At 34.7% G+C, this 15274-nt stretch overlaps 1 protein-coding gene across 9 annotated transcripts in view; it reads left to right on the top strand.

Annotated features, from left to right (window-relative positions):
* Positions 1-15274, top strand: part of LOC141457938 (uncharacterized) — a 376780-nt gene that overhangs the window by 359340 nt on the left and 2166 nt on the right. For 6 of the 9 annotated variants that reach the window (XM_074135331.1, XM_074135332.1, XM_074135334.1 and 3 more), the window contains 15 exons: positions 861-964; positions 5615-5750; positions 7211-7309; positions 7439-7641; positions 8628-8769; positions 8855-9037; positions 9760-9971; positions 10269-10360; positions 10886-11033; positions 11113-11219; positions 11295-11438; positions 12423-12546; positions 12628-12749; positions 13898-14086; positions 14971-15113. In XM_074135331.1, coding sequence (XP_073991432.1) covers positions 861-964; positions 5615-5750; positions 7211-7309; positions 7439-7641; positions 8628-8769; positions 8855-9037; positions 9760-9971; positions 10269-10360; positions 10886-11033; positions 11113-11219; positions 11295-11438; positions 12423-12546; positions 12628-12749; positions 13898-14086; positions 14971-15104 — 2139 coding nt within the window. In that variant the 3' untranslated portion in view covers positions 15105-15113. The remainder of the gene's footprint in view (positions 1-860; positions 965-5614; positions 5751-7210; positions 7310-7438; positions 7642-8627; positions 8770-8854; positions 9038-9759; positions 9972-10268; positions 10361-10885; positions 11034-11112; positions 11220-11294; positions 11439-12422; positions 12547-12627; positions 12750-13897; positions 14087-14970; positions 15114-15274) is intronic. The other 3 variants (XM_074135333.1, XM_074135340.1, XM_074135337.1) reach the window with 1 other exon arrangement.

Raw genomic sequence — 15274 nt, 5'->3', positions numbered from 1 at the left:
TAACTATCTGTTCTTTACGGAGGCTGGAAAAATTGGTATTCACAGCTAATGATTGCTTTTAATTTCTCAATTTACCTGTATATATATTGGTGCACCTCATATCTTTCTTCTACGTCCATTTATTGAAAAAGAATTCGTTGTTCTGCAGCCTCTTTTCCATGACGAGCTTTCAGTAAGTAGCTCTCTTCCACTACTTTCTCGTCCATGGCTTCTCAAGAGATAAAGGAAATCTTGAGCGCTGAGTGCAGGTTTATTCTTTTCTTAAAAAAAAAATATAATAAAGCAAATGTTAACTGAATATGATGTCGCTAAGTGTTTTGGGCTTATAGTGATGAGAGAGATTAATTGTGCGCCAAATAAGATATCCAAATCTCTTATCATTCAATTCTACATTAGCCGAAAGTAGAATGAGTAGGAATTTATAGGTTGATTGTGGAAATAAGGGAGTGATTATTAAGACAGATTTTGCCTGAGAGATCTCTAAACCCTAATAGATGCTATCTACATCCCTAATTCTGTGGGGCATACCCGCTCAGATGGCCAGATTCTTGAAGAAGTCTGGAGCTTCACATCTCATCATTCAGCACATCAGCGCCCAAGTTTTTCTCGGCTACAAATTGCCCCTCTTCAGCCAGCAAACTTAATGAAATTCCCACAGAAACGGATGTTCAAAATTCACCGTGGACATGATTGATTCAAAAGGCTTGTATAACTGAGAGTTCTGCCGTTGCCAAAAGATAACCTGATGCTGTTAAGATTATCCAGAAACCCCGCCCGTCCAACAGATCGACGTTGCCATAAAAGATTTTTTAATATTTTGATTTAAAAATTAATTAATATTCGTTCAAATTTAATTTCAGAATGATGACATTCGATCACCATGTAGAAGGCTCAGTGAATCTAGTCAAGAAAATTTTTCCAAAAACGGAAGTCCTCATCGACAAAGTTTGAGCCCACATCCAAGGTATATTTTAGAAATATTTGCATTTGTTTATTTCTTGTTGATGTTTTTTTTTTTTTTTTTTTTTTTGGCGCATCAACAGCTGAGGTCATTAGCGCCCGGAGCTTTTTCCAGTGCACTGCCGGCCTCCGGACAGTGTTCTCTCGTTACAGACAACACTGTCCATCACCGGACAGTGAGCTGTAAGAAGCTCCTAGGAAGAGAAAATCTAAGGGTCAGCTGCTGGATTCGAACCCGGGACCTCCGCGTGGGAGTCCAGTATGCTAACCTCATAGCTAATCCCTTCCCTCTCTTGTTGATGTTCTTATTATTATTGTTATTATTAAACTTTTTTTTGGCAAATAATAAGTAGCGATTGGGGATCTCTCATTTATAAATTCATTCTTATACTCCATCACTAAAACATTCTCCCCTACAATTTCAGTATAATGTACGGTCCTCGGTTTTTATATATCATTTGGGGAGGGCTGAATTTGTTGCTGAAAATGTTTAAGTTAGAAGAAAAATCCACAGCGATTTTTCAGAGGTTTTTATAACTTTTTCTTATGTTAACATTTTTGTGTCCCGTTAATTCGTTTTGGGATAACTCTGATTAGGGTTGGGACGTCCCCTGTAAAGCGTAATTTCGACCCCCCCTTGAAGTTGACAAGTTTTCCAATTGGGACTTGGAAAAATTGTATAATCGTGTTCATGCCAGAATTTTCCGCCCCCCAAAATGTGTTTTATAATTTTGTTTCCCCCCAATTCCTCCTCGTTTTTTAATTAATCATTAAGATTTTCCATCTATTGACAAGAAAATGTAAATGAACCGTCCGCATTGGGCAAAAAGTTAGATTGTGCGGAAAAGCAGGACGAACTTATAAAGCTTTCCTTTTTGTTCCTTGAATGGGAGTTTTATTTTCTTTCATTTGAATTACTTTTATATGGAAACCCATTAGTGGAAAATGAGGCTCTTTTGAGTTTTCCTTCCCTTTCTCTTTTGTTTATCTCTTTCCTTTATTTTGTTGGCATTTTTAAGTATCTTTCTTTAACATGGCAGCATAAAAGTGCGCTCAACAGTTTGAATCATTTATACAAATGAATAGTGGCATTTCTAGGGATAAATAGTTACACTAAATAGTTTTATAGCAATTATTACAAAATATTTTAATTATATAGTATAACCTAGGAAATTAGAGCGATTTCAGATCTAGGAAGTACGATTGCAAGTACCACCCTCATAGACAGACAGACCATTTTGTAAGGCGAAAACCTCGTTATCACAAATTTGACTGACGGAAATCTTAGTAGCTATATATATATATATATATAATATTCTGATAAGAAAACCGGAAATATCAAAAATCCAGTGATAAGAAGTTAATCTAAGGCAGTAAAGGTCCAAGGTGTGTTGTAGCAACATTTCACAAGTCGGATATTGCGGAAGTAGATACGGGGTGTTCCGACTTCTTCCTGCCAAAGCCCATTATCGCTAACTGATAACAAACTTTATCCAACATTAGCCTTCTAATTGAATCACCAGCAATAAGGATCAACCTGGTATAGAACTACGTTACATTGGCCTATTAAAACAGTGCGGTAATTACCTGTGCTTAATTAGGCAAAATTTGATAGAAATGTTAGATGTTGAATGTTTTAGATTATGTTGATTGAGTGGTGGTTTAACTAATCTAATTAATGATCTCTTACTCGTCTGTTATGGGTTCCTCCAGCAAGTTTTGTATCATTTAGTTGATATTTTGTAGCTTAAGTTGCCTAACTCTGTGCCAGGGTCTTATTGATGACCTTGGAGTCACATCTGAGCTAGAGTTATGCCAGGTGGCACAAATTTTTGGCAAGATCCCTGAAGAATGGGTAAACCAGAGAGGCCAATTACCGCTGGAATGATATTTGGAGTTTAGGAGGCCTAAAACAGTTGGACTTGAGAGGGTGATATTCTCAAAATGGGATTTAAGAAACTTGATTTAGCTGCATCAATGAAAAAAGGTATATTGAGTTTTCCATGGGTTACATTGTTGGGAACACTGTTGAAGCTTTATTTTGCGAAGGTTCTGGAGTTTTTTTTTTGTTAGATTATTTTGGCTCATCAGGTTTCAAAATGGTTGCCTGAATCTGCTCTAGCTCAGTACTTTCAGATTGGATTTCGTCATTCTCGGCATGTAAGTCTTGTGTTTGTTGATTATTTCTCTGATCGTCTTGACAACAGTTAGCAACCTGCATAATTCTTGATTTCTCCAAGTCCAGTATGACTCCTTTTTAAGTATTACTTACCTACTCTGCTCGACATACCGTGGAGAGCATTGTGTTGTTAAAAGTTTTCACGAGCAGATCTACTTAACTTAATTGGTTTTCCACTCGCTTTACTCCTAGTTTAAGGACATTTAGAAGAGAGATGGTAAATTTCGGGAAGCTGTGGCAGATAGAGTGACTATTAAAACTGTCCGGTAGGACAGTTGTATAAGGGTTGATCGTCAAAAACTGCACGAAAAAGCTGTAACGTTGAAAAACACCCAACTTTGACATTTTTTTTCTCTTTTTCTATAAAAGATAAGATTCCCAAATTTTCTTTAAAATATAGGGCAAACCCTCCTTTATAATTGTAATTTTTTTTTGCAACCACTCAGATCTAATAGATTTTGAGAAAAAAGTTGCCGAAAATGAGCAAAAATGGTTGTTGTTCTTGTTCTTCATCTTCTTCTTCTTCTTCTTCTTGTTACCTTTTTTGTAAACTGCGTAGGGCCTAAACGCGTGAACCAATTTTCATGAATGAGGTTTTCTACAGATAAGTAGGGGTTACTAAAAGAATTCTGATGATGTGTATATCATCTGCCTCCGCATCCCCTTCACTGATAAGGGACAGTATGAGTTAAGTGCAGTCTTGTGCTCTTTCACTGAGGGCTGACAAGAACCGGTGATCTTTACACCCAGCATGCAAAAACCCGAGTAATAGAAATTAAATTTATAACTTATGCTCAAATTTTAATAAAGCCTAAAATTTGATGTCTGCTTTGTGGTAGTTTTGCCTTTAAAATTATATGACTGAAGTGCCTATTTGCTCGCAATAAGCATCACACAGATGCTTAAAATAACGTTTAAAATAAAATAAAGAATCTGTTTTATACTTAAGCAAAATCAATTTTAACTCAATTAAATGATTTAAGAAAAGTTTGTTGTCAAATTGAATTTAAATCTTTTTTTAGAAAACTTGGCTAAAATAACTTTTAATTATTGTTCAAAATTCTTTTGTTAACCTTATAAAAATTCCCAATTTTTTTTTCTTATAAAGTTTTTTGTTTTGTGTAAATGGAATGATAATTTATTTTCTCTAGAAGAGAATTAACTATTCTGTTTTTCATATTTATTCTTAGCTTTAATTTATAACATGAAGGAGACCCAGTTCGTAGCTTTTCTTTTTAATGAGGGAAAACTCAGTTAAAAAAAAGAAGAACTGACTGTAACAGTGTCATTTAATTAACCAGACAATGTAGTTAATTGATGTCAGGCTACATGATAAAGGGAAGACCAAAAAAAAAAATGGCCCTTGTCTTAACACGTTTGTAAGAACGTCAGGAATTGTTTTTGCTAGCATAATGTGCCCCAGGCTCCAAAGAGGATGGCTAATGTTTTTCAACTTTCCCTTTTATTTTAGCCTTTTTGTTCGGCTCGTTTTTCTGCCAGAAGATCTGGGTAGTGGCCAATCCTGACTTGGAAGAGTGTGTCTCCGTTTGAGTCATTCTTCAATGATCCATAGTGTTGGAGGTTTCTCTTGCGTATTTCACCGTTCCAAAAATTAGAAACTAATCATTTTTTTACTTCTATCATCTGCAACGCGCCGCTTCTTCATTCACTTAGCTAATTACTTGGCAACCAAGATAATTTCTTGAATATAATTGATTCTTGTTGAATCTATACCAGTGATGGCGAACCTATGACCCGTGCAAGCTTTTTCACTGACCCACAATTGCTAGGCAACCATTTGTTTGTTTACGCGGATTGATTTAGATTTTCTAATTGTGGTGGATAATTTATATTCTATCTGTATTTTTTCAATCACGCATTGACACAAAAGCAATATAAATGCTATCTATAACCTTTAGTTTGATCATTACAGTTCTAAAACGCAAATGACGACAAATACTTTTGTAGTATATTTGAAATAAAGCAAAAGTGTTTACAAAAATATCAAATAAAATGTATAATTTTACTCATATTTTGTTTGTTACAAAAAAAATCGACAACCCAAAGCAAATAACCATATTTAGATTTTTCTTCAGATAAAACACACTTTTGTTCAGGTTTTGTTCAGTTATGTTTGTAAAAAAGAGACTTCCATAGCACACTTGTTTCGTCCCGTTTTACCCGTTAAGCCTAACTGAACTTTTAAAGATGTTTAGTTTTGAAAATATTCAGTTTAAAATTTTTAAACTTAACTCTTGTGCAAATGGGCATTAGTGACCCAAGAGCTAGTACTAAAAAAGAAATGAACAAAATTTGACCCACGTCTCAAAAAGTTTCGCCATCCCTGATCTATACATCAAAGTTGAAGCTAAGTTGAATCTTTAAATTAATGTATATTATTTTTAGCCTTAGAATATATTTGTGCTAAACTATTGTCAGAATTTCAATAATCATTAATTTTTTTCCTTGTTTTAGTAGCCTAGGCTATGGCAAGCTGTATAGACAACCAGCCCATGGTGCTAAATATCATGGCCCTAATACATTAATTGGGCCAGAATTCATTGTTAGGGCAGCCGATCCAACAGGTCTCATACAGTTAGGTGATTCAAAGGTAATACTCTTCCCAAGATATTGTAATTTCAATCAGATTTAATGTACATCTAGATTTTGCAGTTATCAAGGAAATGTTGAAAGGTTAATGAACAGTTGGATTATTTCCCTGTATTATCAGTACTTGGAATCATCGTTACCCACAAACAAGTACAATCCGTCTTCATTGGGAGGGTCTTAAATGATTATGATTTATTATTAATTAGCAGCGATATTGCTTCCAGTTCAATGGAATTTAATCTTAGGTGTAATGTTTAATGGATTAGCTTCGTGCATATGTTTTGATGGATCAATCCAATCTGATAAGGTTAGTTGATTGATGATTCTAGTGAAATCTACGCTGCGACTAATCATAGCGTACATTGTTTTCGAACTTCCTGGAATCTGTGACGGAAATTTCGCCATTATTAAGAGATGAAAATCAAATCCTCTTTAGAAATGAAAATTTCTCTTACAAATAACTGTTGTAGTGAGGAAAAATACCTTATTTTTCCAAAAATAGAGCTTAGGTAAGAAGCGTTAATAAGACCTTAGCAGGAAGCCATATTATTTTCTTTGCTTTTCGTTAAACATCGTGTCTACCCTCATTACTAATAAACAAAAACATAATCTTCGCTAGAAGTTAATAAATAGAAAGTACTTAGGATACTTATAAATTACTTATTAAAGCTTAAAGGAACACCGCTCCTTTGGACAGACTTAAGCTGCTGTATAAAATAAAGAAGCAAAGTTTAAAGCTCTTGAAAAATTGACAGCCTTAAAACTTCTGTAGCCTAAAAAGTATTCAAAATCAAAATTAGGAAAAAAAAAAAATGTAGTTATTTCAGACTCACAAGTCGTGATTCTTGTCCTACTAACCTTGTTGGTACATGAGGTAGCCTGTTAGAAAATGACTCCAAGATTTGAGGGTTGAAGAGGGTACTCTGAATTGCATTTACAGATCATTCTGTAATCTTTGATAATCTGCCAGATAGGATTCCAAAGAAAAATACCATTAGACTTCGCGATTCCTTGTAACGATTGCAAGAATCGTAATATGTCTTCTTAGTTGCTTCAAAATAAATGATCAGTGAGTTAATACTAATTAAAGATTATTATTTAGTGTCTATAATTAAAAATAATGTGCAATAGTCTTATTTTGTATTCCATTTTCTGCCGTTCAGAGGAAGAAGATGTCAAAACTAATTTTCCAAAAAATAAATATAAATAAATACATTAAAGATTGTAACGTCTATTAATATTTTTAAAGAATTCTAAATTCTCTTTCTAAATCAGCTGGAAGCTGCTTGAAAGTTCTTGTAATTGCCACTAGGTGCACCACTTTCCAAGCAGTTGATTGGTATGCCCATTGATTAAAATGAAGTGTAGAATGTTATTTTATCATTTGACATTTTAAAGTAGAATATTTATGCTTTTTGAATATTTTCATTAATATTTAATTTTTCTAATAATTTTTTTCAGTTATCCCATAAAAGAAAAGTATTAGTTGTACTATTGAATGGACAAAAATTAGAAATCACCTGTGATACTTCAACCACTACGTTTGCAGATATTTTTCAGGTAAATTATGCACATTCTTTTGAACAGTTTTAGAAAAAGGTTATTGCTTAATTTTTTTGAATTCTAGATTGAGGCTCAGTCATCTTGGCAACATAATTTGTAATTAATTTCTTTCTATTCATCTTACAGATTGTGGTACAACGAGAGAATTTGGAATATAGTGTTACCGTAGGTTTGGCTTGCCTAATTTTGGATGATTTCGTGTTTCCACCAGGAGAGTATCGTCTTTCCAAAGTGGCACCAACCAGTTGGTCAAAGTCAAGAAGAAGAGAACCACCATTTACACTGTATCTTAGGTTTAGGCTTTATCTTCCGTCTTTGAGAGGAACAAGGTGAATTTTTACTTACTTACTTTGATTCAAGCAAGCCTTCTCGGGCTCAAGAAACTATGGCCAAAAAGTCATGGTTACATGCTTAGTTACGCCCAAGTATCTCAAGATTTTGTATACTGTTCTCCAATCGACCCATCTCTGTGAGGCCATGACGTCTTTATGTACTATATGTACTTATACTTAATATTCCCCCGAAATAGTTTCGACATGGTGGATGCAGGCTGTTGACAATCATAAATAAAGTAATGTAAAGAATCAAGCAATTTAATCAAGTAACTAAATACGAATACAACAGGCGGCATTGATCCATCAGGAAGGGATCATGTCCAAGGTTAGCCTATACGTTTCCAAAAACTGCTATTCAAAAATGAGTTTGAAATTTAGTTTCTACCTATCGTACTCCCCAGAACTGTTGACAACGGATATTTTTAAGCATCTAGGTGACTTTCTTACTGGTGGAACCTTCGCAAATAAATAAGGACCAGACAAAAATAGCATTCCTACAATCTCTTGGGGTTCAGTTTTTTGCAGCTACAGGATAAATCTATTTCTGTCATGTTTGAGTGCCGCCTTTAACATTTTTGCCCCCACTTTGAAAGAAGTGTATTAATGAAAGAAAAATAAACCAGATAATGCTAATATAGCTTGATTACATTGAGTAAGTATTGGTTGAGTTGTAGTATATTCAAGACTTACACTCTTCTACGATTAAAAACGGGATTATCACCCGTTCCGGGCTTAAGTTGGGTATAAGTTCCTATTTTCTTGGGTTTCCAGCTTGAACATTGTAGTGTGAGTTCTCTAGAAATTGTAAACAATTTAATTATTTTAGGCAAGAAATACGCTGAGTAGTTAGTTTACTTTTCTCCAGTGGTTAGGTCGCGTGGTTCAAGTCTAATGCCTATTAAGATTTTCCCTGCCTAAATAGAAGGCAGCTCATCGTTTGGTAATGGCTATAATTAACAAGAGAACTGTTTAATTTATAGGTCTTGGAAGTGGAAGCATATGCTGTATTTGCAGTTAAGAAGAAGCTTATTAGAAAGGCAATTGCGAGCCGAAAAGCATCAACTTCTTGCATTAGCCGGTCTTGCTTTGCAAGCTGAATTTGGCGATCAACTATCATGTCAGGTAAGAATGCACATTTCTCTTTTTTTTCTAGTTAACTTTTAAGTGACACTTTTTCTTTTATTTTCTGTCTTCGCTGTTCTTTAAGGATTCTACAAACAGTTACTTTTTACTGGAGCATTACCTGCCAGAGGGTGAAGGATCTGAAAGAGAACTTGTGTTGTTACATCGACAACGTGCCAGTCTGGACCCAGGCAGAGCCGAAGAAATGTTCATCTCAAACATCATGTCTCTTGTTGAATATGGAACTCACTATGTAACAGCCACAATGGTAAGTTCAACCAAAAAGTCAATCAGCTTCTCCTTCTTGTGGCATTCAAGTGCTGCTTGGAAGTACCGTCCACACGACAGATAACACGCCAGGCGTCCTGGTGCTTTTTTCTTTTGCCAAGGCCAAATGCTCATTATCATCAGATTGTCCATTTATCCTGGAGCCGCTCTGAAAGAAGCCCCTCTCGCGGTTTTTTTCCCCGCCAGATACACCCCACAGAGTTTTTGGTCTACGGCATAGATATCCCAACCAATGCACTAGATCTTTCTCTTCTTTAGAGCTTATGGAGTTTATTCCGATTCAGCATGCCCCATTATCTTTGTCAGTTGTTTGTCTATAAGGAAAATTCTCTCACAGGTGTTCAGTCTTAGTTCATCTTACCTCTTTAGGAACCTCTTTAAATAAGCAGTGGTTTAAAGATGCCTCGAATATTTGCTTTCCTAGTCACGCATTTGGTTCGTAAATTTGGAAAATCGTTACCGAAGAATTTCTTTAGTATTTTGGCCAATGTATAGGATGTCTCTTTCACATTTCTAGTTCAGTGCCGACCTCTCGTCAGAAACCACATCATTAGCCACAAGCAAGCTTTTGAGTTATACTCATTTGACACACAGCATTTTAGGATTAATTTAAACAAAATTGAGGAAATATGATCTCTTTGTTGTCACACATTGTTCTGGATAACTTATCTATCTTATTATAACTTAAAAATATTTGTTTAGGTTAGCAAAGAGGACACGGCAACGGAAATGTGGCTAGGCGTAAATTCTAAAGGTGTTGTACTCAGTTACAAAAGGGATTTCAACGTCATTACTGTACGAGAGCCACATTACACTTTCCAATGGCCGGATATTAAGAAATTATCTTATTCCAAACATCTCTTCGAGATAGTTTCGGCTGATTCTAAATATAAATTAAAATTAGAAGATAATAAGTAAGTTTTTGTGGCTTCTAAATGTTTATCTATTAGACTGTTATTTTAATTGAATTGGATACCACATTTAAGTTTGGATAAATCCTTTAAAAAATTGAAAGATTTAAATTGCATGCCTCATAATCTTATTTCTGACTATTAACTAATCACTGAAAAAGATAGAAAATCCGAAACTAGATCCATATAGTCCACAAAAAAAAATCCATAGAGCATGCTATTATGAATTTGATCTTTGCAGTTGTCTAGAATTTACGGATTCATTAGAAATTCATTTCTACTTTGTTTTTTGTCCCCCAGAAGTTTTTACTTCTTCCGATTGGCTTGGCTTCATCATAAATTTTTTATGAAACTAACCAATGAAGTGACTAGTCTTCAAAGTCTTGCTGATGGTAAGGATTTTATTAATTAAAATTAATATTTTATTTGTCAATATAAATATTTATTAAAATTAGGTTTTGATTTCTAGAAGATAAATTGTTCTCTAGATGGAGTTAATTACTGCATATAAATTTAAAATTTCTTAAAATGTTCAGTTTTAGTAACGAATGAAATTAATGATTAGAAAATCTTATTGGAAACCAGGCTCATTTTCAGGCAAAGTCTGTCTCAGTTAAGACCAAGAATGTCTAATCTGAACAGTACGATGTTGCCTAGAATAAAATGCCTTAAAAGCTGAATAGATGAGATGAATATGTAATTGAAATTGATCTTCTTTACAGTCAGTGTTTTTAACAATGCTCTCCATTAACATATATAAAATCTCTTTCTAATTGATTTATAGAAGGGAGATGAAACTAATATTCTACTAAGAAAACTATTGACTTTATTTTGTTAAAAAATAACTCACAATATTGATGGCAAATAAGTCTAGAATTAAATTAATCAAACCTTTTTCACTATTTCACTAAATTTAGAATTCAGCATGAAGGAAAGAGATGGGCGTAAAAATGTATTGCATGTATCACCAGAGAAGAGATCAGAATTTAGTGCATTAAGAAGAGCTGCAAGTCTTTTAAGTCCGGATCGTGCAATATTCAGAGGAAAGACGGCAACACATTGCGCGTTAGTGATATTTTTCTAACTTTTTAAGTAATTTCTTAATAGAATCGATGATTAGATCAAATAAATGTTAAAATTTCAGCGTTAGAAGTGAAAGCTGTAGAGAATCGAGAGTTTGTTCACCAGTTCGGACTCCGCTTTCAAGCGTCAGCGTTTCACAGTTACCAAGATCGTCTACTCTAATCCAAGGTAAATTTAGTAAATAATTTGATTTCTTTATTATCTATTCCTTTTTTACTAAACATTCCATTGCTATTTGATCAGATAATGAAGCAGTCTCTAGAAATATTGGCGCTCGAAGAAGAGTATTAATGGGTACTCGAGCTATTTATAGCAATTCGCAACATGATCTAAGGTTTTCTTCGCATTTAGATCTAGTATCTCCGTTACCCGAAGCATATGTACTAAGTGAGTAACAAAGCTAATTATATACGAGGTCTGTAAATTAAGTAATGAGACCGATTTTTTTTAAATTTTTTTATTCAAAAAGAATTACAATTCTATATTGTCACCTTCAAAATAACTTCCTTCTGAAGCCACACAGCGCTGGAGACGTTTCTTCCACACCTCATAGCAGTGCTCGAACTTCGATACTGGAATAGCCTTCAGCTGGTCGGTTACAGCCGTTTGAATGTTTTCGACTGTCCCAAAATGAGTCACCCTTGAGGTGATTTTTCAACTTCGGGAAGAGAAAAAAGTCACAAGGATTCCAAGTCAGGCGAATAAGTAGGCTGAGAAGCCACAGGAATATTTTTACTGGCCAAAAACTCGTTTATTGAAATTGCTGTATGACAAGGAGCATTATCGTGATGCAACACCCACTTGTTCTTGATGTTTGGTCTCACACGAATGACCCTTTTTCGAAGTTTCTAGCTCAAGGTCAAACGGTCAATCAACACTTTTACCGAGAGGTTCTTGAAAAACTTCGAAAAAGGTCATTCGTGTGAGACCAGCCTTCTTATTCGTCTGACTTGAGTCCTTGTGACTTTTTTCTCTTCCCGAAGTTGAAAAATCACCTCAAGAGAACTCATTTTGGGACAGTCGAAAACATTCAAACGGCTGTAACCACCAGCTGAAGGCTATTCCAGTGTCGGAGTTCGAACACTGCTATGAGGAGTGGAAGAAACGTCTGCAACACTGTGTGGAAGTTATTTTGAAGGTGACAATATAGAATTGCAATTCTTTTTGAATAAAAAAATTTAAAAAAATCAGTCTCATTACTTAATTTTCGGGCCTCGTATATTTTACTCTTTACTTGAATGAATAACATTTACTGAGATGTCCTAAAAATAATGGTATGAAAATTATAGTCATCCATTATGGAAATTCTTTTGTCCTCTTCCTAAATTTTTGTTTTAAATTTTTTGCTAATTATTTACTTACTGTTTATAGACACAAATATTAAATCTGAAGATGATAAATATCACGCAGATTTCCAAGAAACTATTAGTGGTTCATTGGCTGAAAAGTTTAATGAAGCTGCGTTTATAAATGATAGGATATTGACTAAAATTAGGTATGCAGATAATATATTTATACTATTCGAGTGTTTAATAATTTTAATTGTTTGCTAATTTTTGATTGGATTTACATTCAGGTTAGAAAGAGGAAACGATGGTGCTTTAGGTTTACAAGTTACCGAAGGAAAAGATGGCCATGCTTATATAATTTCAACTATTCAAGGAACACCTGCTTATAATTGTGGTCTTATTTATTCTGGTACTTAGTATTGTTCAATTTATTATTTATTATAACTGCATCAGAGGAATACGAGTACTGTTGTGCAGGCCAGCTTCGTTGCAACCTCTCTCGGTGCATAGCCTGCAGTTTCTCTGATAATTTTGTACTAGAATGAGCACGGGATACGAGGTGTGGCTATTAAATAACGAGACTGAATGCTGCTACAGAAAAACTATGCATGCGCCAAATCTTAACGACCGACAGCTATGTAGCGTAAAGCCTTCTCTTTCAGATTGCAGAGTGTCTCACGTGTTTGTAGAGAAATTTCGTCTGACCGGAACCGTCTTTTGTGTAAAAGGTGTTAGTTTCGTTTTGCCGCAAAACGTGATACAACACATTTGTAGTAGAGCAACGAATTGTCGTGAAATTTCACATCACATCTTGATAAAACCGCTACTGAAACTTGGTCTTTTATTAAAAGAAGTTTATGGTGATGAATTTTAATTACGTGCGCAAGTTTTTGAGTGATTCAAGCGTTTCCAAGATGGCTGAGAAGACGTCGGAGATAATGACGGCCCGGGTCGCCCTTCCACGTCCAAAACGGATGAAAATATCGATTATAATTAATCAACATTACTACCGATAGGTGCTTGCTCAACTCCGTGAAAGAGTAAGGAAAGAAACGACCCGATTTGTGGAAGAACAAGTCACGGGGTTCTCCATCAAGACAACGCGCTGGCTCACACTGCATTGTCTGTCCAAGGCGACGTTTCTAGCCAAGTACAACATCCCAGTTTTTAGGCTATCCACCTTATTCGCCTGACCTGGCCGCCCCATGTGACTTTTGCCCTGTTCCCCAAAATCAAATCTGCATTAAAAGGAACACGATTTCAGTCCAGTTGAAGCTGTGAAAGAAAAAACGGCACGCGTCTCATGCAGGTGCTCTCAGAAAAAGACTTCCAGCACTGTTTCGAACAATGGTAAATTCGCATGGAGCGTTGTAGGGATAGGGGAGGGGTGTATATTGAAGGTGATAATAACTAATTATGTATAAATTTAAAATAATTTTTTTTACAGCATCAGTCTCGTTAATTAATAGCCACACCTCGTACATTCTCGTAGGAATCACATAATCCTGACGGAGGCCTTTTTATTATTCTTATTTTATACAGCATCTTTCTTTTCAGGTGATCAGATTCAAGCAATAAATGGCCTATCTGTATTAAATGTTCCCTACAGAGAAGTATTAAATTTGGTACAAACGTCAGGGAATATAATAGAATTAGTACTTTCACAAATTTATAAAGGTCAAAGGTTACAATATGATGGTAGTACAAATTCATCGGCTCGATTAGGAAAAATAGTTGACTCTACAGGTAAATTGTTCAAAAAAAAAAGTATTTGCCATTTTATCGACTATTTTAAATGTTCTTTTTTAAGATTTTATTTATTTATGAATTATTTATTCAGTGATTAGAATCTTGTGTTCATCAATATTTAATTTAACAACAATTAAACGGATAAAATCAGTGGAAATGTTGCTTGTGTAGTGAAGGGTTATGGGTGATAAAGGTTGTTTTTATGTTACAGATAGATAATACAATAGTTTAGAAAAAATGTAAAATTTATTTACAAATCGTGTTATAGTACTGAATTATTTGAAAATGTGGTTTAAATTGTATATTTTGAAACCCATCTGGGCGTATGGAATAGAGCTGTGGGGTTCAACCAAACGCGCTCCAATCTCCAAAGGATTCAATCTCTTCAATCTAAAATAGTTCCAACTATTTGTAAACGCTCTAACCTGGTTTATACACAATGACCTTAACATTCCTTTTATCACCCAAATCGCTGAAAACACGATACAGAAAACACCACTTCAGTCTGCAATCTCATATAAATCCACTAGCTAAAAATCTTTCTTCTAAAAACTCTTCCTGATAACCCGGACAAGACGTCTTAAAAGAGACAGTGAGGCCTCATGATCTCCTCTCAAGTGAAGAGAGTGGTACTAACAGTCTAATGTTTAGAAGTGTTACCACTGGGTAACTTCTCCACTCGTCACCTTAACATTTGTTACTCTATTGTTATCATTGTTACTTATTTCAACCATCTACTATAAAAAACAAGTGATTATATCGTCGGGATATTAAATTGGCCTTCAACATTTTATGTCACTACATAATCATTTCTCTTAGGCCATTTTTCTAAGATTTTTTTTTTAAATTTCTATTTATAGTGATAATAACTTTATTTTCAGGTTTCGATCTCCTTAGTATACTACAGAAACCAATAGAGGAATCATATTTCAACGCAATACGATATGAAATAGCTACTGAAATTGATGATCCAATGATAGCTACCGAATTACCAAGACCTTTGTCTTATTTGTAAATTTAAAATGTAAGTAGTTGCTAGTAAAAAAGGTAATATTGATTTTTATAATAAATATAGTCTGTCTCTGTCTCTCCGTCTCTTTCTCTCTCGCTCCCTTGTAAGCACGACTTATTAAGACACGCATTTGTAAGATTTCACTATTATATATCTCACTGAAAACTTACATT

The sequence above is a fragment of the Rhodnius prolixus genome, unplaced genomic scaffold (genome assembly GCF_049639745.1).
Source record: "Rhodnius prolixus isolate KJV_2025 unplaced genomic scaffold, Rpr scaffold_5, whole genome shotgun sequence".
NCBI lineage: Eukaryota > Metazoa > Arthropoda > Insecta > Hemiptera > Reduviidae > Rhodnius > Rhodnius prolixus.
Note: the sequence above shows the minus strand (reverse complement) of the source record. Positions and strands in the feature narration are given on the sequence as shown.